Here is a 22,661-nt window from a genome sequence, read left to right on the forward strand (position 1 = left end):
ATCCGACGTCGCTGCTCTGCTTCTGCGTGCCGAGCGGCCATTCCGCTACTTGTCTTGGACGCGTCGCTCAAAGCCGCGTCCGCCTCGACGCGTTCTCGTGCGCCCCACGTGACCGTTTCGAGTCCGACCGCGCTCCGTCGCGGCCGGGCTGCCACGGTAGATCTCTCCGAACTTCCCGCATCCGCTCCTCGCCCGCCGAGTTTTCAGTACGGACTTAGACAGCGGGCACCGTCAGAACAAGTCGTGCCGCCCTGTCCTCCGCACTGGGCCCTTCCTCGGCTACCCCGGGTGCCGCCCCCGTACTCTCTCCCGCCCCCCGGGGCATTTGTTCGGATAACGCCATTTCCCTCCGCTCTCTGACTCTATCCCGTTTAGTACTGCCTGTAGATTACGCCTACCATAGGGCTCTGCCCTCGAGGGCGTTAAACGAGGACGACCAAAAAAAAAAGTCGCGCCTCCGCCGTGGTGCCGCCCTCCTGCCACGTCTGTGGCCTGCCCGCGTGGCTCGGGGACGGTCGGGGGCGAAGCAGGAGCTGGAACAACTGGGACGGAGTCATAAGCACTCCAAAACCGCACTCAGCCGCTCGCGCCGCAGCTGCGGTCTACTTCAGGCCTTCGGGCCGCGTCAACCGAACGCTTTTTCAGCAGTAACAGTGGACCTGCGGAGTGCGACCCAGGGCTCCCTGCAGCAGGAGCGCATCGACGCGGAGCACAAGGTGATGCGGATACGTGAGCGAGGGAGAGGGAAGTCATGGAACGATACTGTACAGGGTGAACGTTCTCTACATGCGGGGGTGCTTCGGGGCCAACCGTATGTCCCAGACATGTCTCCAGGCGGACGCTTTACGTTCCAACCTTCTCCGTCCCAGTGACTGCCCGGCCGGCAGCAAACGCGACTTTTAGCTCGACCTGGCGAGAAGCAAGTCAGATAGGCGGCGCCCAAGCCAGACGACTTTGATACCACCCACCTTGTCCAGTTCGTCGTCCACCCTTTGCGCGAGAAGCTCATTGAAGCACTGGACATCACTCGGGGCGTGGCACAAACACGCAGGACATCCCCAAGCGTTCTTCAGTGCCTTTTGAGATGCCGGAGTCGGGAAGAAGGAGCGCACTGTCTCCCCACACGGACAACGACCAACAGCGTCGGCTAGAGAATTGATGTATTTGCACCACCACTTCTGCGCGTGGACTGCGGCAGCGTTTCCGTCCCGAAGCGCATATGAGAGGATGATAGAGCCGGGGCAACAAGACTCTGAATGGGCGTATGGCTGAGTGTTTGCCCAGACCCAAGAGCCGGAAATGTCCACTCCGTTGCCGGGGGTGCCTCCGCGAGATACCGCCATACGATGGTCCCCGGAGAGAGGCCACTGCCGATCCTGCACGAGAGCCCTCGCTTTTTTTGAACACGTCACCCTGTACACCGTCAAGTTGTGGAGCGCGATCGCGGGAATGTCATCAAATTCGGCAGGGGGGTTCTGCCGAACGTGGAATGTCGAGTCCCGGACGAGGAGTTTCGCGGACTCGCGGACGAGGTCCTCGAGACGGCGCTTGTACGCCATCGCGTAGAGGCGCAGAGGGTCGCTCACCATGAGCAGGCGCAAAGACGGGCAGAGGTTCGCGATCGCGACCGGCATGTCGTACTTGACCGCGGCGGCGAGGACAGCGTCGGCGTCGTCGAGGGAGGAGAAGGTGGGGCGCTCGACGGGGCAGAAGAGGCGGAAGAGGCCGTCGAGCGTCGTCGCGCTTTCGGTGAGGTCCACGGTTTGGGGCAGGCCGTCGTCGGGGAGGGTGAGCATGTCGCGCATGACAGAAGAAGCTTTGGCGACGATGTTCTTGTAGAGGTTGAAGAGCACCCCATCGGAGGAGCGGAAGATGATGTCGGCGTCGGCATCGTCGAAGGGCGCTCGGGGAGTGGGTTTGGAATCAGAAGCCATGACGAGGGAAGACGTGAAATGCGAGCAGGTTGGGTGCGCCGGTAAACTCGGAAGCGCGGAAGGCTCAGTCTCCTGAGCTAGATATATAGACTACAGCGATAGCTGCTGCGGCAAGCCGACAATGAGACCCGAGGGAAGGGGGATGCGAGCTGCGGTAGAAAAGCATTCTATCAATGGGAAAGAGCGAAGCTCCACCTGCGTTATGGACACGGGGCCTATATGGCACACCCCATCAGCACCACAGTGTACCGCAGCAGAAGTGCGGCAACTCACATGCACACAGCGGAGAGTCTGGTGGCAGGCGCTTCCGAGGGTGTGTATGGAATACAACTCCGTACTCGAATGTACATCAGGGGAATTGGCGAAGATTCTGGGGTAGAGTAGGGTCCGGGCGGACTGTTTGTACTGGGAATTGGCAACCTTCACTGACCAGCTTGGTCCGTCCCAGAAGTCCGTTCTTCGGAAAATGCGACTTTCAGCAGCACCTGCGACAGACAAGAGGAGCGATGTCAGCGCGCAGTAAAGCTTAGAAGTTTGTTACATTACATTCTCCAACGCCTTGTCTACTCGTTGCGCGAGAAGCTCGTTGAAAAGGACGGCATCGCTGGAGGCAGTTTGTCGTCTCGAGGCGCTACAGAACTCGCAATGTCATTGCAAGCCAACCAGCGCGCTTGCAATCCAATTAAAATCCGGTTACGAGATCTTCGGCTTGCAAGGCCGATTTGGATTTTCCGACACGCCGTAGTTTTGGCCACTTTGCTGTAGGGTTTACAGAGCGTGCTAATGACGAAAGAAATGTCGCCGTCCAGTGAACATCCAGATCCGTGTTCGCGGAGCCCGGTCCAAGTATGGTTTCCAGTGAACATCCAAGTTAGGTCTTCTGCGACCGATTTCGTGGTCGCGGCAATGTCCTCATGGTAGAGAGTCAAGTGATAAATCGCTATGGCCGGAAGAGTATGGAGCTCGCGTGGGGGTGCGACAGGGATATGGCAACGCGGGTCGCGGGCGAGCAGCTTAGCCGTTTCGCGGACTAGGGCCTCCATCCGAAAACCATAGGCCACGGCGTAAACCCTAAGAGGCTCGCTGGGCACGAGAAGCCGCAGGGAGAGATGGAGGTTGTCTACGACAGTAGGGATGTCGTACTTGTGCGCGGCCGAGAGGACAGCACACACGTCGTCCAATGATGCGAATTCTAAGCGTTTGGCGGGGTAGATGAGGCGGAAAAGGGCGTCGAGTGTCTTGGCATCTTCGGCGAGGTCCACAGTCTGCGGCAGACTGGCTTCGGGGAGGGTGAACGTGTCGCGCATGACAGAAGAGGCTTTGGCGATGATAAGTTTGTGAAGGTTGAAGAGGTCCCCATCGGAGGAGCGGAAGGTGATGTCGGCGTCGTCGTCGTCGAAGGGCGCACGGGGAGTAGGGTTGGGATCGGGAACCATGACGAGGTGGAAAGTGACAACGAAGATACGCAACTGTCGTGCTATGAGCTCGAAGCCGGGTACAGCTGGGTTTCCGGCAAAGAGAAAGGACTTACGAGAGAGATGACAGCCGGAGTCAGGGAAGAAGTTGGCTGTGGTAGAGAGGCCATCGACTCGTGAGAAGATCATGATCCAACTCTGATATGATCGTGACGCCCAACAGGACTCAGCACTACGCAGGCTGTCCAAGGTCGATCTACATGTGCGCACGTGGACCTACGTGGACACGCTTCCAGTTCGATTAGTTGGGATGACAATACATTGCTCCTTCGCATCTTCACTTCCCAGAGTCGCTCCTACGACTAGCCGGATGATAAGTTCGGTTGAACCTGCGAACATGGACAAGGTCACTTCCAAGCAAGCACGAAGAGGCGACTCGCACTGCTCACCTTGTTGACAGCATTTTCTCTCTGCGCATGAAGAGAGCTGCATCCGTGAGGCTTCGAGATCGCCCGTTTCTGGCACAGCCTACACTTCCACGCGCCAAGTTGCGGCACGTCTGTGCCCCTTGTCGGTGAAGACGTGTGTGCGCATCGTGTCACACAACGGCCGGTCGTGGACGGCGGCGAGTATCGAGTCTATGTATTCCGTCCACGATCTACCTGTCGGCACAGAAGGAGGGCCGTTGACGGTTGGGTCTCCAACGTTCGCAATGGCTCAACATGTGGCGGGCTCTCCACGCTGTTTCTCACGGACAGTGCAAGCGACCCACGCTCACGAGTCTTTCAGCTGCGAGACGGACGTGGCGGCCTTGCTGTGTTTCCCAAGGATCCACTTCTGGTCCGTAGCGGCGATGGTTGCGACGGAAATGCATTGCTTGCGATACAAGTGCGGCTCCGAGACGGTTGCAATCACGGGCACCAACGAGAGCTCCACGGGCGGGGGATTGGGGAGGTGGAACTCGAGATCGTCGAGTAAGAGTTCCGCGGCGTCACGGACGACGTCCTCTGGCTGAAGCGCGTACGCGAAGGTGTTCTGAGTTCTCGCATGAACTTGCGCAGAGCGAGGCCTAGGTAAGCCTTGACGGTCTTCACGGCATACTTGACCGATTTATCGCTGCTTGTATGACGGGAGTATCATCGTCCGTGGATGCGAGGGCTCGAAACGAAAAAAAGAGGCGGTCCGGCGTCTTCGCCTCGGCGACTCCGTTTGGCCCAGGGCGTCTATGAACACTCGCCTCCGTCGCGCACTGGAGGAAGGGCCCAAGTACCGTCGAAGCATTGCACGACGTTCAAGCGACACTTTATTCAGCTGCTGACTCTGCGGGTAAGTGAGCTCGTATACGGTATACCGATCGAACAAAGTCCATCCACCGCGACACTGCCCTGAGATGTCCAGACACCGGCGCCTCGAGCCCTATCGCCCTGTACAATGTGCATTAGCGTTCGGGGTGTAAAAGGGCACTGATTTTGAACATGTTTGCAAACAGTATCAATAATAACACGTTTGCAAACAGGTATAATTAACACGTTTGCAAACAAGACCAAGTATCAGCGCTCCGCTTCGAAGGCTCCAGTCCATGGACCATGTGCACGTCGGCGTCGTCAGCTCCCGTATCACCAAGAAATACTTCAGAACGCGGCATCTGTAGCCCCGGGCCTTCGCGCGAAACTAACCACTCGCAATCGGCGCATCCGTGACAAAGTCCAGCAACATCGCGTTACCTGCTGGCAGCTTGCCACCTCAACCCACTCCCGGCGAGCGTCGAGGACATCGGCACGCTGAGATGCACGCGTGCCACTGCTAGAGATAGTGGACTCATCTTTGTCCTCCCCTCCATTAGGCCGCCTGCCTCCGGCTCGTTGTCGTTGTCGTTGTTCTCCCAATCGTCGTCATCTGAGTCGTTGTCGTCATCGTCGCTGCCGTCTATGCCAGTGCCGGTCCCCAACGTCCAGCCGAGCCCTGGGCGCCTAGTCCCCAGGCGGTTTTCCCGTGCTGGCAGCTGCCTGCCCGTCTGCCCGCGCGCCTGCTCTCCCCCCCTACATCCGGTTCTGCGTCGTACCATCCATCGTCTTCTCGCGCCCGCCCACCACACCCTTTCACTCGTGTAGTTGTTCGCACATAGCTGCCTATTGAAATGTTTTGCATGTGCCACGGGCTATCGCCGGACATCCCAAATCGCGGCACGAGCGATCCCGCCCATCCGGCGGCTCGCTCCGCTCCGCGTCCGTGCCCGGCTCTGCCGCGCCCAGGCCCAACCCTCAAGGCCTCACTGTCCGGTGTACGCCCGCCGACCTCGTAGAGCCGTCACACCCAGCGACGAGGCTGGAGTACAGTCCCAATCCCCCTCAGCATCGACCACCAGATCTCATAGTAGGCGCGCGCTTGCCTATTTGTTTGCAAACAACTCAAAACCGGACCTTCCCAGACACGACGGGCAACGACCCAGCTTCGGAGCCCGAAAACGCGTAGAAAAAGCCCGTCAAAGGTGTCATTTTCGGCAGGCATTTTTGCAGGGGAGAAAAAGGGTGGGAAAGGCGAACTTTTATGTCAAGTTTGTGTGTGTCGTAGAGTATCCTGAAAGGTGACGTTTTGGGCGAATGTTTTGGCACGACAGAATACTGTGCTCAGAACAAAGACAATAGAATTCATTGTAAAGGCAATAGAACGTGTATAGTATGTGAGTAACAAACAAGTGAGTACGAATGATAAGTAACGCGCGTTATTGGAATGGGTACCAAAGGTCTCTTTATCGATCGTTTTCGGCCCCCCGTAAATCACACGGAGAAATTGCCCATTTTAGTGCCTTTTTCACACGCGCACAAAAGGCTGCAGAAAAGACACCTTTGACAGGCTTTTTCTACGCCTTTTCGGGCTCCTAAGCTGGGCCGTTGCCCGTCGTGAGAGGGCCATTACACACCCGTTTGTAAACAGTGTTTGCAAACGGTTATTAAAACTTTGTGTGCAATTATTTAAATACACCCCGAACGCTAATGTGCATGTGCTCACCGTCTCAGCTCACCGTCCCCTGAGTCGTGTCCGCCTCCCTCATTGTTTCACACCGCGCCTTCTGTGTATACTCGTATACTTGATGCACAAAACATATGATTAGTGATTAAAATGTATTTATCAGTAAACTACTAGACAGTGGTACTATCGAGTAATGGCGGGGCCGCGGTAGCTCGCCGCAACCCCGGAATGAGATCTCCGAGCCGGGGATGCCCAAATGGACGACCTCAGCGCATGTTGGGCATCGATAGTGCGACCGACGGGGCGGAACTACGACGTCGAGGGCGAAGTGAGGTGGAGAAAAGTGTACTCACCAAGCCAGAAAGGGTCGCCGGCACTCACGGCGACCCCGAAATGCTCAACTCCGAGCGGAGGACGTCCTCGGCATGTCGTAGGCGTCGACATGCGGACAGGCCGGGTGGGTGGAGCAGGAGGGGTGCGCGGTGGACGTGCGCATGGAGCGTCCGTGAGCGGACGGCGCAAAGGCCGTGCTCTCGACCGAGTCCGACGGGGTGCGTGACGGAGGGCGCGAAGCGGGTGAGGCGGATGAGGAGAGGACCCCAACCAGAGTGGGACCACGCTACCTATGCGACACGGCAGCAACGACCGCGCAACACGACCGCGCCGGTAGAGCGAATGGCTGTTTGGACGTTCTTGTTGTGGCCAGGACGAGGTCGGCGGCACGAGCGGGGCCTGGGGAGGGGATGACCGAGATGAGGAGGGGACTGACCGAGACGGGGTGCTGCGGCCTGCCACACGCGACCCGGAGATTCCGATCTGTGTGCTTAGTACGTCCGGGAGGATGTCCTCCCGCGTTGTGGATGTCGTGGGCGAAGGAGGACGGGACGGAGGTTGAGGTCGAGGGGGGAGTAGAGGTTGGAAGCGGCGGACACAGAGTGCCCTTGAGGAGTACAATAGCAATCAATGGTTCGGACACGTACCCTCCATCGACTGCTGAACGGGGCGTAAGGCGTGCAAACGAGATAGAGAGCAGAGAGTGTGAGAGGATGGGGCGCACCCCGGGCTTGCCGCCCACCGATGCGCGTCTCCCCGGATCACTGGCACCGAATTTCATGGATTGCCTGCGGATGGGCTATGATGACGGATGCTATAAGAAGGCTGGCACCGGGGAATTACGAACCACGTCCTTGAAGCCGGTTGAACACTGTCAAAGCACCCATGCTGCGCTGTGAACGGCGCGTCAGCGACTTCGTCAGTCCTCGGATCCGAGCTTTCGCTGGGGCTCGCTTTCGAGCGTAGGGCCGCGTATAAAGGCCCGCATGCCATACAACAGTACTCCAGCATACTACACTCAACGTCTTCACTCGCACACATCTCAGCAACTTCCAATCGAGCTTGAACATGTCCACCGTCAAAGTTAACACCAACATCAAGGCCACCGCGGTAATCATCGGTGGAACGGGCCTCATCGGTGCGCACAACTTCGCCGCTTTGTCCGCTCTACTCACTCTTCCTCCAGGCATCTGGATCTCGAAGGCCTTTCTCACCGATTTCCGCTCTGCCTTCCCTACCGTGCGCATCACGACTCGTGATGTTAACTCCCCTAAGGCCCGCGAGCTTGCCGCACTCGGCGCCGAGCTCTACTCCTTCGACGACTCGCTCGACGCCGTCCTGAACGGCGCGGACGTCGTCGTCAACACGCTCCCGACCCACATCCCCGCCACGGACGGGAAGAAGATAATCACAGCGGTCGCAGCGAGCGCCGCGAAGGTGTACTTCATGAGCGAGTTCGGCGGGTGAGTGCATCCCTCCCACCCGATCCCAGACGGCCTCGCTCACCCGACGCTGCTCTCTCCGGCAACAGCGACTACGCCCTCAACGACTTCCCCGGGTACGAGCACGCGGAGTGGCAGGTCAAGCGCGAGATCGCCAAGGACACGCACGCCGCCATGCCGGACAAGAAGGTCATCGCCCTCATCGCGGGCCTCTTCCTCGGCGCGTGCTTCAACTCCCCTTACGGTGCGCGCGGGGACCCCCACCCTGCTACGCTCGCTCACGCCCGCCTCTCCCCACAGCGCCGCTGATGGGCCTCGACGTCAAGGGCAACGCCTACCGGTCCCTCGGGCCCGCGACGACCCGCTTCACCGCGTCCGCGGAGATCGACGTCGGGCGCGCGGTCGCGCGGCTCGCGGTCCTCGCGCTCGACCCGGCGACCGCCGCGCGCGTGCCGGGCACGGTGCGGCTCGCGCCGAACACGACGTCGCTCGCGGAGCTTGCGGACGCGGCGGCGCGCGTGCGCGGGGTGCCGCGGGGCGCGGTCGAGGAGGAGGACCTCGGCGCGTTCAAGCAGGCGCTGAGCGAGAGGCCGGCGGACTACAACCTCGGCGACTATCTGAGGTGAGTGGGCAGGTGGGGGGTAAGAGGGAGGCCGGGGACGAGGACGCTGATGAGAGGCCGCAGGGTGCTCCTTGGGGAGGGGAAGCTCGACTTCTCGGCGAACAACGACAACGAGCTGATCAACCCGGGGCAGAGCCTCTGGAAGTGGAAGACGGTTGAGGACGAGATCCGTGAAGTCGCGTGAAGGCTTTAGGGCTCTATCCGTATTGTTGGACTCGCTTCTTGGGCGATCCTTTGCTGATTATGTAACTTTACACTCACGAACATGAATGGCGGAGAAACATATGGTTGTGAGAGTCGCCATGATTCCCCCTTCGGCGACTTCTTCGCAGAGACACAAACACCGCGGATAATAGTGGGCGATCCTACGTCACTGTGGCTGAAGCGATTTGAGGTCAGGACCATGCGAGCAAGCTTCAATCAGAACCCTGCGGGCTGGACCGCCTCCCAATCCAGCCTCCAGTCAGCCTCACCTGGGACGCTGGACGCTCATCCAAAGACTCAATTGGGAACCTCTCGTCGAAAGTACCCCCCGTGTTTTTTTTCTTTTCCACCATGACTCCCCTTAACATCACTTCCACTCAGGACTCTCTCGTTTCGCTGCCGCTGGCTGGTATCGAGTCTCTGGCACCCACGAGCTCCACCTTTCTCGAAGGCACGCTCGCCACCATCGCTCTATGCCTGTTCGTCCACGCCGCGCCCAACATCGTCGAACGATTCTTTCCCCGCGCCAGACCCGGGAGAGGCGGTGGGCTGGACTGGGAGGCAGGTGACAAATCGGGCGTTCCGGGTGAGGAAGGCTCGGACGAAGCCAGCGAGGAGACGATCCGGGAGCTGCGGTGCGAGCTGCAGGACGCGCGCGCGCGGACGTCCAGGATGCGCGCGGAGCGTCCGTCGCTCGTCTCCCGCTCCAGCACTGACACCGCCCCGCGGTCGAGCCAGGTGTGCAGATCTCCGTTGCGACCCTCTCTGGTCGCATCCGACTGATGCAGGCTGTCTTCCGATGCACTCTTCTGCGCCCGTTATGCAGGAACTCCGTCGTGGCACTCGGCTTTCCATAACACTCTCCCTCTTCCCAGCCCAAGACGCGCCGCACAACCCCCCGCGGCCCGTGTCGCACACCAAGCCCAAGGCTCGCCCTCCCCGCCGCCCGCTCCTCTGCACCTCCCTCCTCGCGCCCCCCAGCACCCCAAAGCACGCCGCGCCCGTCGACTACGAGCCCGTCGGGTACTCCCCGTTCCTCCCCCAGGGGCTCCTGCCCGACGGTCCCGTCGAGCCCGTCGCCTCCTGCACGCTCTTCCCGTCGGAGTTCCGCGCGCACGTCGAGCGCGTGAGTGCGCTCGCGCGGTCCAGTGGGGACGTGCGCCGCGAGAAGCAGGAGGTCATCGCGCAGGCGACGCGCGAGTTCCAGCGGTCTGCCAGTGCCCCGTAGGAGGGACTGAAGGTGCGTTTCGACGCTGCCGGTCGTGCGACGCGTCCACTGACCGTCTGGCGTTCTATTAGTGCGAGCTGCAGAAAAATGAGGCCGGTCCTTTCGAGGGAATCGTGACTACGCTCCGCGGGAGCAATCAGATCCGCTTTCTCGTGTTGGATGGATTCGTGTTTTCTGGTCATGGACTTTGGGGCACGTTGGAAGGACTTTGGATTTCGGACTTCGTGTTCATGGACTATTTGGACTTGGGACTTCCCGTGTAGATTGCGATACTTAGCAGTGGACGTTGACCGGTGACCTCTCACGACATGTTCGACCTTGCTTCGACATGGAAAAAAAATCCGTCCAAGTTATGATAGCCATTAGAATATCAGTAGGGCTAAATATCCAAGTGAAAGCTTGATGCAGAGCACAGTCTCCTCCTCCTCTCCGAACCACTCACGGAAGCAGCATGAAGCGCGCGAGCAGCCTGGGGAAGTTGATTGTCCCCAGCCCCGTCACCGGATCCCACCCATGCGTCGCGTTGAACGCCCTATCGCGCTCACAGCCGCTGTTGAACCCCTCCGTGATGTCGTGGAACGCGTCCGCGAACAAATTCGAGTAGATCTGCACCCACATAATCCACCGTCAGCATCTCTTGCCCAGTCAACGCACGCGCGCGGCGGTCCGCACTCCACACTCACCGCCGGGTTGATCCACCCCACCGGCCCCTTGCCCGCCGCGCGCCGCGCGTCGTTGATCGCGGCGACCATCGCGCCCACGATCGGCGTCGACGCGGACGTGCCGTAGAAGCGCTGGTCGTCGCCGTCGTCGACCGCCGCGATCGGCCACCCGTTCGCGGAGAGGTCGGGGATCGCGCGCCCGGAGCGGTTGTACACGCCCGCGCCGTACGCGGGCGCGTGCTTGGCGAGGTAGCCGCCCACGGCGCGGTGCTGCCAGCGCGGGCGCGGGAAGACGTTCGAGAAGCCGCCGCCGGAGGTGAAGTCGTTGGAGGCGAGGTAGACGGCGCGTTCCGGGTCGGAGGCCTGTGGAGGTGGGGTGAGGTGGGTTGGAGGGGGTGGGGCGAGTGGAGGGGAGACGTACCGATTTTCCTGCAGGAACCTGCGTGGCGCCGACGGCGGTGATGTAGGGGCAAGTCTGGGGGAAGTTGGGGAGGAAGTTGCCCTTGCCGACGGCGTAGCCGAACGAAGAGTCCGTCTTGCAGTAGTTCTGCACGTTCGAGGCGACTCCGCTATCCCCAGAGGCGAACAGGAACGTCGCGCCCATCAAGCTCAACTGGATTCCACGATCGCCAACATCAGCATAAGCAAAGAGGGCAGAGAAACAGACGATTTTCGCACTTTGCCGAACTCATCGCACTGGCGTTGCAGCGTCCGCGAGTTGCCAAGCTCAGGGCCGGCATAGGACACGGAGACAACGTACGACAGCGGCGCGGAGCCGCAATTGTCGAACTTTGAAGAGCTGTTGGAGCAGTATGTCGTGTCCCATCCGTTGAGCATCTCTTCCCAAGACCCCCCTACAACGATCCAGGGTAAGCGATAGACTCGATTGCAAATCGCGCAACGACTCACCCCCACCCACTTGGTAGAGCTGCGTCGACTGGTTGCCACCAATCAGTCCCATGATGAGCTCGAAATCGAGGTTGGATTCGCCGATGAGATTGATGTTAGTCTCCGACGCGTTGATCTTTCCTGTTTGAGACTTTTGAGCGACTGCAAAACTTGGCGACAGGCCCATGTGCGCTCACCCCCGTTAATGCTGTTGAGTACAGGGCGTTGACCAACGACGTCCGGCGCGTACTTCTTGAAGAAGATGTCGAGATCCTTGGGGGTGTATGTCTGGGTGGTCAGTTCCACTGTCAACAGGTTAGCATGTTTGAACTCTACACCAGGCCTCAGACGCGACGCACCGACACCGACAGCGTTCAGATGAGACGCCCCAGAGCCGACCGTCTCCAGCGGCGCCTGGAACTCATATTCGAAGTCGTACAACTTGCGCAGACAGTCAAGCGTCACAAGCTCGTCGCACCCGTCCGTGCTGTTCGAAGAAGACTGGGAGAACGACGAGCCCTGAGAAGAGCATCAGCACGCGCCCGCCCCCACCTCCCCCACGACCCTCGACCGACGTACCGTGTGCCCGAGCTTCCGCATCGGCGACCGCACCGGCCCCATGCCGTCCATCCCCCCGTCACGCCTGCGCACCGCCGCGCCCGCCTCCTCCAGCTGCGCGCGCGGCTCGACGACGTTCACCGTTGGGCTGACGACGTCCACGTGCGCCGCCACGTCCTCGGGGAGGAGGTACCCGTGGTGCGCCGCGACGCTCTCCGCGCCGCTGCCGTCGTGGCGGTAGACGAAGTAGCGCGCGGCGAGGAGCCGCTCCGCCTCCGCGACGCTCACGTCCGCCTCGACCGTGCCCCCACGCACGCGCGCGGCGGCGACGCCCTCGGACGCGAGCCACGCGCGCACGGCGGTGAACGCGGCGTCGGACGGGCGGAACGCGGCGGCGACGTCCGCCACGGACCAATGCTGGCCGTACGAGGGCGAGGAGGGGTCAGCGATGGCGAGGAGGAAGGATTCGAGCTGGTCGATGTTCTCCTGGCGGAGGGCGATCGAGAGTGGGATGCGCGTGTCGGGGTCGGCGCGCCGGTGGAGGGTCCAGCCGTGCGGGAGGGAAGACGGGGGTTCGTGCTGGACGCGACGCTGGAGAGGTGTGAAGGCAGCTACGGGAGAGACCAGTGAGGTTGTGAGCCCGATAAATAGCCAGAATGAAGAAACAAGCATCGCGAAGAATCAAAAGGGAAGAAGAATAGACAAGGAAAACGGGAAGGAGTCAGGGACACTATATAGCTCGCCCCCGCCTATGAGCAGAGGCACGCAAGCAATATCCGCTGGCATCGCCAAGAATCTCAAACGCGCCCGTCCGAGGTACATCACCGCCCCGTCACTGGCGGTCTGTCCGCGCGAGAGCGACTTACGGGAAGCGCCGCCCGAGCGGCGGTGAATTTGACATATTTCGATCAGCGGCAACAAGCAGCGTCAACGCCTAGCGCATCCTGTGTGGTGAACCGATGCTTTCCCCGAGAACGAGCACGTTATTCATCCGGCTGCTTCGGATCAATAAAACCCGGCGAGTGAGACCGTCCTGCATTCGGCAAGCTTTCAAGAACGAATTTCAAGAACAAAAGTTACGAAGCACAGCATTCCAGTAGGCCGTTCCTGACAACGCTGTGAGCAAGATCGACATATGCCAGGTGCTTTATGGGACAGGATAGTACATACCCGGTACCCCTCAGTTTTTGCGTTTGAAGAGATAGTGCCCTACCCCCCATCTATCCAGGTCAATGAGCAGAGCCGCGCTGAATGTGAAGCTAGGACACTGACTCTTGTCCGTCATTCATGGCAAAGAACTCCGCGACCGTGAGGTAAAAGACGCGCCAGCTTTGCACAGGTCAATTTTCCCGACTAAAGCGGAGTCGCGAAACCGACATACCGGTTGAATGCTATCCGACCCTCCGACTTGTCGAACCCCTGTGCTACGGCATCCTTCTCAAGCTCCGAAATACCGACTTTGGCGTTCGCGTCTTGAATCTCGAGCCAATGCTCAGACGTCCGCCCATAGTGCTTGCCATTGATGAACCAGCTGCGTATATGCGTCAAGTCGTCCTGGAAGTATAGCTTATACCACCAGTCGGAGCCATGAGCAAGGTTGTGTATAGACTTGATGTCATCAACTCACCATAAGATCGTGTGACGGCATGGTTCCACCTGTATATGTATCAGTGACTGAGACCAAGCGCGTATGGTGAGTTCAGCGCACCTGAAAAGAACATCCTGGCCATCCATCCATCACCAAGTTCAAAGTGATACGGTATGCTTTTGTGGCAGAATATATGCAGGAAGAAGAGAGACTCCTCTGTCCCGTTGGTGGGACGCAGCCAGGAGGCCACCTTTGACATGAGGGCTTTGTAGTTCTTCATATGTTCGAACATCTTCAATTAGACGTATGAGCTAGTGAGACACTCCGCTCCAGCAAAGATATGTACCTCGATGGAGAAAATGCGATCAAAGCTACTGGGACGTTAATAGCAGTTCCAAGGTGGGGGTAAGGAACTTACGCTCGTGAACCATTGAAGTCAAACGTGTTGACATCCGCAGTGATGATCTAAGGACACATCAAGCCTGTACCTCAGTGTGAGCAAAAGAAACATACCTCGAGGTTGGTGAGGCCACGTTCTTTTGCTTTGCGGTCGATGTACTCCTTTTGGGTGCGCGAGTTGGAGAGTCCGGTGATTTTTGACTTGGGATACTTTTGCGCAAGATAAAGGGAGAGACTGCCCCAACCTTGAACAGGAGTGAGATCATGAGAACTCACAGGGGAATGACGACGCACCACATCCCAAGTCCAAAACGTCTAATCCGTCCTTCATGGACGCTTTCTCGCAATAACTCTCCATCATCAGAACTTCTGCCTCCGCCAAGGTCTCCTTGCCGGTGGGGTAGAGACAGCAGGAGTACTTGGCGCAGGGTCCCAAACAAGATAGCATGAAGTCCGTGGTTACCTGTGCAAGCTTCATGAATTGTGTTGGGGGTCCAAGGACAACGACGCTTACCTCGTAGTGTTGCTCATTCGCTTTCTCTGGCAGAATGGCAATCTTGGGCATGTTGCGAACATCTTCTATCCACTTCATCCTGGCGGCATAGTTTTTCTCGAAAGAGCCATGGTCGATTTCGCGCAACCTCTGGCGAGAGAGGGCCCTAATGGCCAGCCTGAGAACGGGGTCGGGGATGAGACCCTGTGAAGGATGAGTGCCTGTTCAAGCCCTGTTGGCGACAAGCAAGGAGGGGATGTCACACCTTGTCGAGCAGACTGTAGCTAACCTCGAGGATCCGGTCGGTGGTGCGGTCGGCGAAAGAGGGCATAGCGGTGTAAGGCGGAAAGCAAAGGTGGAGGAAGGAGGGATGGTGGTGGTGGGTGAGAAGGAGAAGACGTGGTCGTCATCGCGGACGTGATGCCCGCCGCCGAGGTCGCCATCGCGGTGTGCGGCGCTGCGATTGGAGACAGCGACGGGCGCGATCCCAGGCTAGTAGTCGACATTCCGTGGAAAGTCGCCAAAGAGGCCACCATCCGAACAGCCGGCCAGGGCACCGACTCACCGAGGTCCGACGAGGTGGACGCGTCGCGTTTGCACCACGTGACCGCATGAATCGCCGACTCTCGACCCCCGTCGCGCGCGGCGCCACTGCCAACGGTTGACCCTTCCACTCGCGTGCCCCGCTCGTGTGCCCCTCCTCCATCCTCTCTGCGCCCGTCGCTCCCATGCCTTGACTGTTGACCGCTCCAGCCATGCACGGCGTGAAGCAGCTCCTCCGGCACTCGAGCCGCGGTGTCGCCCTTGACCGCTACTCCACTATCCGCACTTTCTTCAGGCAACAGTCCATCCCGGCTTCCCCTGCACCCTCAGTCACTCTCCGATTTCGCCTGTCGTTGCGCTCGCCTACCACACAATGCGTCCGACTCTTCTCCATCCGCGCACCCCTCCAGGACTCTCACAGCCAGCAGCCTTCCAGCCCACAGCCCCAGCAAGACGTGAACAAGCCCACGTCCTCAGAGAAGGAGAAGGACCCGTCACAACACAAAGACTCTTTAGAGCACCTCGGCCTCGAACACTATCCTCCGTTCTTCCGACAACTGGCTCTGTCACTCCCCCATTTGCAGAGACCGACTCGCGAAGACTTCCTTAAGGCTGCGAACGGGTTTTGGCAGAGGGCACGGATCCGCTTTCGATGGCTCACCATACGGTCCTTCCGACGGTACAATGCGGACGAGATTGGAGCGTTCTTCACTTGGTTCCTCATGAGCCAGACTCTATGGCTGTTTGTCGGGACGTGAGTGACCGATACTTGTTCCCTTTCGTCCGACTCTGACCATTTGTCCAGGACAACGTTTTTCTCCGTGGTATTTGCCATAGCAAATAGTCTCAGTCTCCAGGGTATGTCCCATCCATGTGATTGCTCGCGCGAGTTCTCATTCCATCTCCCGTCTTGGCGTCGCGAATCAAACGTTCAGAGTACATTGCACGCGCAATCAGCGACTACCTCACTTCTGAGACTGGGATCACCATCATCTTCGAGTCTGCAATTGTCCCCAAATGGCGTGACTCGCGCATCTCTTTCAAGAACGTCTTCATCACTCGTCGCCCGGACAACGTCCGCTTGCGACAGAAGACACTCGAGGGATTGGGACACTCTGTTGCTGCGGGATACGACTTGAGCAACCATCCGTCCTACCATGTTCGAAGCGACGAGGAGGAAGACGATGAAGTGGACGACTTTTGTGACGAAGACACGAACTACTCCATGTTCGACTTGAATGTTGACTCGATAGACGTGACGCTCTCGTTTGCACAGTGGTTTGAAGGCAAGGGACTGGTGGTGGATGCAGTGATAAAGGGTGTTCGTGGCGTGCTAGGTGCGTTACCCCTTGCTTTCTTGCTGTCCCTCAACTCACTGGGCTTTAAAAGACCGTCGGCACGTTTCGTGGGATCCTGACCATCCATGGGATCCCGCTGAGTACCGCCACAAAGCGCAACCTGGAGATTTCGAGCTCGAGTCACTGCAAATAGAAGACCTCCTCTTGACCGTGTACCAGCCCAGTCACTTCCGCCCGTTTACCGCCTCAATCTTCCGCGCCGACATCCGCACATTCAGGAAGCAGTGGGCGTTCTACGACTTCCTGCGCGCTGAGAACGTCGTTGGCCAGTACGACAACTGCTTGTTCAGCCTACACCGCCCGCAGAGCATCGGGCGAACGACGGACCAGGACTTGAAAGATGGCAAATGGAGCCGTATGGTAAGTGCCGCCAGCTCGTCGTTAAGGATACACCCGCATTAACCCCCTCGTCCAGTCCCGCTTCCGCATGGATGGCCTCAATATCGACCATTTGCAGTCTATGTCCACCTCCGGGGGGCCATTCTCGTGGCTCACCTCCGGCAAGGTCGACGCCGTCTTCGACATCAAATTCCCCCGCGACCCGTCCGAGGGTCCCGCGCTGAACGAGCTTCTCGGTGAGCTCGCAGACCGCCTTGCGGACCGCCTTGCGGACCGTCTGGCGGATCACATTCCTGGAACGCGGGAGCTCGCCAAGCCGCCGCTACTCGCACCATCGGATGAGGACGACGAGCAGATCGAGGGCGACGACAACACGCCGAAAGTCGTCGTCGACATCGACCTGCGCTTCCGTGACCTAAAGGCTGTCGTGCCTCTGTTCACGAGCGACCTCAGCTACGTGAACAACGCGCTCATCCGCCCTATTGTGGCTTTCATGAAGTAAGTATCTGCTCCTTCATTAATATCTCGTATGCTTATTGTGGTTCCAGTGCCAACCGGACCCTTATCCCTATTCGTTGCCGCGTTGTCCAAGACCTTGATAACTTCAGTGGTTGCTGGACGATGTGGGAGACGGGTCTCATGGACGTCATTGCCATGAAGGTCAGTGCTGTTCAGGTCAGCACTCCAAGACATACGCTCACAGGTTGTTGTTAGGTCTATGAAGCGATGGCGTACCACGTCACACAAGCTAACTTCCAACGACGCGTGCGTGCAGTAGGCGCATGGAGTCTCCAGATGACCGCGAGCGCACTCATGTCAACCCTGCGCACGCTTCTGGACCCCATGACCACGCGTCTGCGCGAAGTGTACGAAAGCAGGACTGCCGCCTCTGAGGTGCCTCTCGGCTTCCCGCTCCTCCACCAAGTCATCCTAGCCCCATGAAACGTATATTCAAAAGTATTGTACGTGCATACCTAAAGCAGATATCAGGCTCTAAATTTGTGACCACCGCGCTTCCGTGCACCCTTGTCCTTTCCGTGTAACGACATCTCACGACTATCCCACATATACGTACACACTCATTCTAACTTCGCCTCTCTCATATGCGCTCTACACGTACACGCGCCCCTGTTATATAGAAGTCATTTCTCGTAGCGCTTCATCCAGTGTGCGAGCGCGATCCCAGCGCGCACGCGAAAAGCATCGCCACAACCCAGAGGTATCCTCCTAAGAGATGCCGCGAGGCCGACAAAGCAAACAGCGGGCTTCAAGGCGGACACAGGTCAGACGACTGGTCCTTCCGAGCCCGGAATCCGAAGGCGACGTACCTGACGACAACGGGCCCGGCCGTCGCCGCGAGCGACTGTAGCAGCTCCGCGATCCCGTTCGCGGTCCCGAGCGACGCCGACCCAGGCGTGTGGTCCTTCGTGAGGATCATCACGATCCTGCCGCGCCCCGCGCGGCGCCGTCGGTGTCAGCTTCGCCCCTGAACGGGGTAGCGCCCCCACTGCGGCACGCGGACAAAACAGAACACTCACGAGAACGCGAGGCAGCCGAGCCGCGAGAAGAAGAGCGCGGCGGCGACTGCGGCCCACGTCTCCCCGCGTCCCGTCGATGAGGAGCGTGCAGCGAGCGCGGCGAGGGGCAGCGCGGCGAACGTGAGCGGCCAGGCGTACATCGTCGCGGCGAGCGTCGCGCGCGGACCGCGCGCGCGGAGCACGGGCGGGAGGGAGAGCTTGAGCGGGATCGAGGCGAGGCCCATCGCGGAGAGCGCGTGGCCGATCTCGGAGGGCTGGGGGCGTCGTCAGTGGCATGCGCGCAGCGGAGGTGATGATAGAAAGGAGAAGGAGGAGGAGAGGAGAGAGGGGGGAGATGCACGGAGAGCGCGAGGCCGCCGTCGGCGAGCGGGGAGTAGGCCATGAGGACGAAGACGGTGGTGAAGGAAGCGCCAAAGAAGGCGAGCACGCCGTTGGCAGCGAAGACGGCGCGGAGCGCGGGGATTGAGAGTAGCTGTGGTACGGTGAGCGGCCCGAGTGGCTCTGCTGGGGGTACTGAAGGGACGGGGAGGAGGGGAGCTTCTGGGTCGGAAGGTGAGGTCGCGGATGGTTTAGTTGGTGTTCGCTTGCTAGGTAAGGTCTAGAAATCGGTAAGCTGGAGAATTCACGACAGATGAAAGAGAAGGAGCATACCTCGTTCAGGACGAGTACAGCCAACAAGGCACCTCCTACTGACAACAGGGCAGATACCAGGCAGGGAAGCAGGTAAGGGTATGTGCACCAAAGTGGACTGGAGAACAGTGCCGGCCACTTGTCCGCGGGGCTCTCGAGCGAGCCTCCGATCAATGGTCTGTACGCAACATGTCAGAAGTGAAGGCAAGTGGGAACCACAGAAATTGTAGCCACCCCATCGTGAAGCCCACAGCTGAGACGATGTCGTACAGCAGAAAAGCCAGTGTTTGGTTCGTTTCATCGGATATTTCCCCAACGACGGAGTGGATCGCCCCGGTGATCCCGTACACGAACCCGGCTGCAAGTCGTTAGCAGGATTCTCCGAGGTTTCAAGAAAATGACGCACCCAACAGCCTGTTCACCAGCAGAGTGGAGAGTGAACCCGAGAATGCTAGAAGCAGCGTGAAGAAAGCAGTCCCTGAGGTGCCGAGGGCAATGACGGGTATTCTTCCAATTTTGTCTGCATGACTCGTCAGACGAACAGTCTAAATCGTCGGGGCAGATAATTACCAGATGTTCGACCCCACACAAACATGCCCACGAATTGCGCTGCATGGAATGTACTGGTCTGAACGCAACTCGTTCTCAGTACACTAGAAACAATGGAAGCCACATAGACATACCGCCCAGCCACTGTAGTAGCCCGTGTCCGCTCCCGCAGAAGCAGCGAGCTTACCGATGAACACGTTGACGTACGGGAGCACTTGTGTGAGCGCGACGGGCAGCGTGAGCTTGATGGCGCATATCACAAGGAATTGGGACTTTGGAAGAGGGTTTACCCTCTTCCTCTCGCTCTCAAGGAGTGGTCGACGCTCCTGGGATGTTTCACGTGGAGACATGGACCGGAATGAGTATGGTGTCGAGGTCGCTAAGCGGGAAGCGAGGTCGGGGTAGACGTGGTCGCCAGTACTCATGAAGAAAGACAAAGACCACCAAGGTCAGAGCGAAATCCGCCGCAGAGTCGGTAGAGGTCAATGACGACAAGGAACGGGCAAGCGCAGGAGGCGAGGCTTACCAAGTGAGAGTCGTATGTATATGACTTCTTCTGTCAAGCACGCACGTCGCGTTCTGCATGACGCCATGCCAGCATCTGAAACAACGTGAGAACGCTAGGCTGCAGATGCTGAGTATATCACTCCAGCCACACCGAGCGCGGCCACACTGAGGAGTGTGGAAATCCACAAGCGCATAAGCACCCGTTTCGCCAGTCGGCATCGCTGCAACTAAGGGCAAAAGGGGCGAAAGAAATGAAGAAAAGAAAAAATGCTGTGCCGCGTCAGTGATTTGTCAGGATGACGAGTATCGCGTAGAACACAACAGAATGAGAAATAATGCGCCATCGAAGACCACTGGAAAACGGAATCCCGCCCGTTGAAAGAATTATGCTGACGCACACGCACTGTATTGTCTAGTGGTCACACTTCCGCATCCATTGGGCCACCCAAATCCCGGAGCAAGACGCAATAACCATAAATACCACCCACAAATACCCGCCCATGAGGTGCTTCGACGCGGATATGGCGAAGAGTGAGCTTGTCGGCCAGCCAAGATCAGTCTAAATAATGATGTCGCAACAAATTCGAAACTTCCTCACCTGACCACACTAGGTGCAAACGTCATCGCTAGTGATTGCAACACCTCGGCGATCCCGTTTGAGGTACCCAAGGAGGCCGATCCCGGAGTGTAATCTCTGGTGAGGATCATAACCACCCTATTGTTGCACGTCGTTAGGAACATAGCGGAGATACTCATGCCCAATACGCACCCAAACGCCATGCATCCTAGTCGCGAGAGGAACAGGGCCCCGGCGACCATTGTCCACTTTGTCTCTGCCGTCCCAACGCGAGCGGCCCACGCGGCCAAGGGAAGCGCAGCGAACGCAAGCGGCCAAACCCGCATACACCACGCGAAGACGGAGAGCGTACCGCGTGCGCGGAGAACAGGAGGCAGGAGGAGTTTGAGGAAGATCGACACGAATCCCATGGCAGAAAGCGAGCTTCCGATTTGAATTGGCTAGAGTATAAGAGAATGTCGGTGACATAGAGTTCAGAATGGCTCAAGACGACGTACAGAGAGGGCGAGACCGCCTTGGTCAAGAGGCGAATACGCCATCAATACAAAAACGTTATTGAAGCATGAACCAAAGAAAGCCAGGGCGCCGTTGGCTGCGAATGCGGCACGAAGACGGGTATTGAGATAAGCTCCTTGACGCTCATGGGTTCGGCAGCGGCAGGTTGGTTGTTGGGCACAGGTGACGTTGAAGGGGACAGGAGTGCGTCGAGCTCTGATGGTGGAATAGCCTCGGGCTTCTTCTTGCTGGGAGAGTCTGCAAATGATTGAGCTCATGTGCCACTGTCAGGTGTAGTGTAAACCATCACCTCTCTGAGAGCGAATACAGCCAGAAGTGATGCCGCTGCGGACAGAAGAGCAGAGACCATGCTGGGAAGAAGATACGGATAGGTGCGCCACATGGGCTCGAGAAAGTGTCTGGCCACTTATCAGCGGGACTCTCCAACGCTCCTCCAATGAGTGGACTACAGCATCTCATCAGTAATGCGTCTATTGAACAGTATTGAGCCAAAGGCATACCCGATGACGTAGGCCACTGCGCTGACGACGTCGTACAAAGGGAAAGCGATGGACTTGTTGGTGTCGTCGGAGAGCTCACCAACGACCGAATGTATAGCCCCGGTGATCCCGTAGAAGAATCCGGCTTCGAGATTGAACGTCAGTTCAGCTACGACTCACAGTCAATCTTAGCTTTACCTAGCAGTCGGTTGATAAGTACACCGGAAAGCGACCCCGAGAAGCCAAAGAGCACGCTGAAGAGAGCGGTTCCCGACGTCCCAATGGCGAGTACCGGTACGCGTCCGATACTATCTGCAGAACACCTCAGCGACCTATATGCTGAAGAGGTATGTCGAGAACACACCAGAAAGTCGCCCCCAGATGAACATGCTTACGAGCTGGGCTCCGTAGTATACACTGTGCTGCATCCAAGGCAATCAGTTTGGTATTCGTAGCAACAATAATAAGTGACTAGGCACACCGCGAGTCCGCTATAGTAGCCGGTATCGGCGCCTTCAGAGGCGGCAAGGTTTTGGATGAATACATTGAAGTATGGAAGGACTTGTGTTTGTGCGATCGGGAGAGTGATCTTGATAGCATAGACGACGGCGAGTTGAGCCTTTGGTAATGGGGTACGCGGTTTTCTAGGGGTATCCAGAAGTGGTTGCTGTTCGTCGGAGGACATGGTAGGAATCAAGGGTGTTAGGAATGCTCTCGAGCATATGGCAGAATGCGAAGGTAGCTACACAAACAGTACTCTACAAGCCCCGGTGAGAGGCGACAGCGGCGTTGTAAGCACCGTGGAGGTGAGATGAAGACGACTGTGGCCTCGTAGCACCTCGACTGCGTGACGTCTGCAGGCGGTGGTGGTGAAAGACAAGAGGCCTGA

The 22,661-nt window shown here is 58.5% G+C and overlaps 9 protein-coding genes across 9 annotated transcripts; 3 read left to right on the forward strand and 6 right to left on the reverse strand.

Moving 5' to 3' along the window:
• Positions 1-843: 843 nt before the first annotated feature.
• Positions 844-1,934, reverse strand: BXZ73DRAFT_97806 (uncharacterized protein; the record flags this gene model as incomplete). Its single annotated transcript, XM_048027496.1, has 2 exons — positions 844-909; positions 969-1,934. 2 exons carry the CDS (start codon positions 1,932-1,934, stop codon positions 844-846), a joined length of 1,032 nt encoding a protein of 343 aa, XP_047881652.1.
• A 682-nt stretch (positions 1,935-2,616) lies between these two features.
• On the reverse strand, positions 2,617-3,519 carry BXZ73DRAFT_97807 (uncharacterized protein; the record flags this gene model as incomplete). The annotated part of the gene is made up of 3 exons (XM_048027497.1): positions 2,617-2,693; positions 2,749-3,403; positions 3,466-3,519. 3 exons carry the CDS (start codon positions 3,517-3,519, stop codon positions 2,617-2,619), a joined length of 786 nt encoding a protein of 261 aa, XP_047881653.1.
• Positions 3,520-4,123: 604 nt separating this feature from the next.
• On the reverse strand, positions 4,124-5,844 carry BXZ73DRAFT_97808 (uncharacterized protein; the record flags this gene model as incomplete). The annotated part of the gene is made up of 2 exons (XM_048027498.1): positions 4,124-4,384; positions 5,770-5,844. The coding sequence occupies 2 exons, from the start codon at positions 5,842-5,844 to the stop codon at positions 4,124-4,126; spliced, it is 336 nt and encodes a 111-aa protein (XP_047881654.1).
• Positions 5,845-7,720: 1,876 nt separating this feature from the next.
• BXZ73DRAFT_87989 (uncharacterized protein) lies at positions 7,721-8,900 on the forward strand (the record flags this gene model as incomplete). The annotated part of the gene is made up of 5 exons (XM_048024791.1): positions 7,721-7,790; positions 7,839-8,115; positions 8,184-8,338; positions 8,395-8,716; positions 8,780-8,900. The coding sequence occupies 5 exons, from the start codon at positions 7,721-7,723 to the stop codon at positions 8,898-8,900; spliced, it is 945 nt and encodes a 314-aa protein (XP_047881655.1).
• A 371-nt stretch (positions 8,901-9,271) lies between these two features.
• BXZ73DRAFT_97810 (uncharacterized protein) lies at positions 9,272-10,148 on the forward strand (the record flags this gene model as incomplete). Its single annotated transcript, XM_048027499.1, has 2 exons — positions 9,272-9,658; positions 9,747-10,148. 2 exons carry the CDS (start codon positions 9,272-9,274, stop codon positions 10,146-10,148), a joined length of 789 nt encoding a protein of 262 aa, XP_047881656.1.
• A 438-nt stretch (positions 10,149-10,586) lies between these two features.
• Positions 10,587-12,928, reverse strand: BXZ73DRAFT_41110 (subtilisin-like protein; the record flags this gene model as incomplete). The annotated part of the gene is made up of 8 exons (XM_048018705.1): positions 10,587-10,754; positions 10,832-11,173; positions 11,232-11,423; positions 11,489-11,664; positions 11,720-11,839; positions 11,896-12,003; positions 12,058-12,199; positions 12,278-12,928. 8 exons carry the CDS (start codon positions 12,926-12,928, stop codon positions 10,587-10,589), a joined length of 1,899 nt encoding a protein of 632 aa, XP_047881657.1.
• Positions 12,929-13,436: 508 nt separating this feature from the next.
• BXZ73DRAFT_40913 (S-adenosyl-L-methionine-dependent methyltransferase) lies at positions 13,437-15,067 on the reverse strand (the record flags this gene model as incomplete). Its single annotated transcript, XM_048018668.1, has 11 exons — positions 13,437-13,476; positions 13,529-13,585; positions 13,638-13,822; positions 13,884-13,912; positions 13,965-14,136; positions 14,191-14,215; positions 14,263-14,309; positions 14,358-14,488; positions 14,538-14,706; positions 14,758-14,940; positions 15,002-15,067. The coding sequence occupies 11 exons, from the start codon at positions 15,065-15,067 to the stop codon at positions 13,437-13,439; spliced, it is 1,104 nt and encodes a 367-aa protein (XP_047881658.1).
• Positions 15,068-15,491: 424 nt separating this feature from the next.
• Positions 15,492-17,918, forward strand: BXZ73DRAFT_87992 (mitochondrial distribution and morphology proteins-domain-containing protein; the record flags this gene model as incomplete). Its single annotated transcript, XM_048024792.1, has 7 exons — positions 15,492-16,033; positions 16,085-16,137; positions 16,215-16,616; positions 16,669-16,997; positions 17,053-17,474; positions 17,525-17,636; positions 17,691-17,918. The coding sequence occupies 7 exons, from the start codon at positions 15,492-15,494 to the stop codon at positions 17,916-17,918; spliced, it is 2,088 nt and encodes a 695-aa protein (XP_047881659.1).
• A 217-nt stretch (positions 17,919-18,135) lies between these two features.
• BXZ73DRAFT_97814 (major facilitator superfamily domain-containing protein) lies at positions 18,136-22,457 on the reverse strand (the record flags this gene model as incomplete). The annotated part of the gene is made up of 17 exons (XM_048027500.1): positions 18,136-18,241; positions 18,305-18,421; positions 18,515-18,768; positions 18,855-19,112; positions 19,166-19,322; positions 19,379-19,502; positions 19,551-19,664; positions 19,715-19,772; positions 19,828-20,019; positions 20,843-20,915; positions 20,970-21,217; positions 21,385-21,520; positions 21,583-21,738; positions 21,794-21,917; positions 21,971-22,084; positions 22,137-22,194; positions 22,254-22,457. The coding sequence occupies 17 exons, from the start codon at positions 22,455-22,457 to the stop codon at positions 18,136-18,138; spliced, it is 2,493 nt and encodes an 830-aa protein (XP_047881660.1).
• Between the last annotated feature and the right edge of the window lie 204 nt (positions 22,458-22,661).

Source organism: Epithele typhae (genome assembly GCF_022376455.1).
Source record: "Epithele typhae strain CBS 203.58 chromosome Unknown BXZ73scaffold_5, whole genome shotgun sequence".
NCBI classification, from domain to species: Eukaryota; Fungi; Basidiomycota; class Agaricomycetes; order Polyporales; family Epitheliaceae; genus Epithele; species Epithele typhae.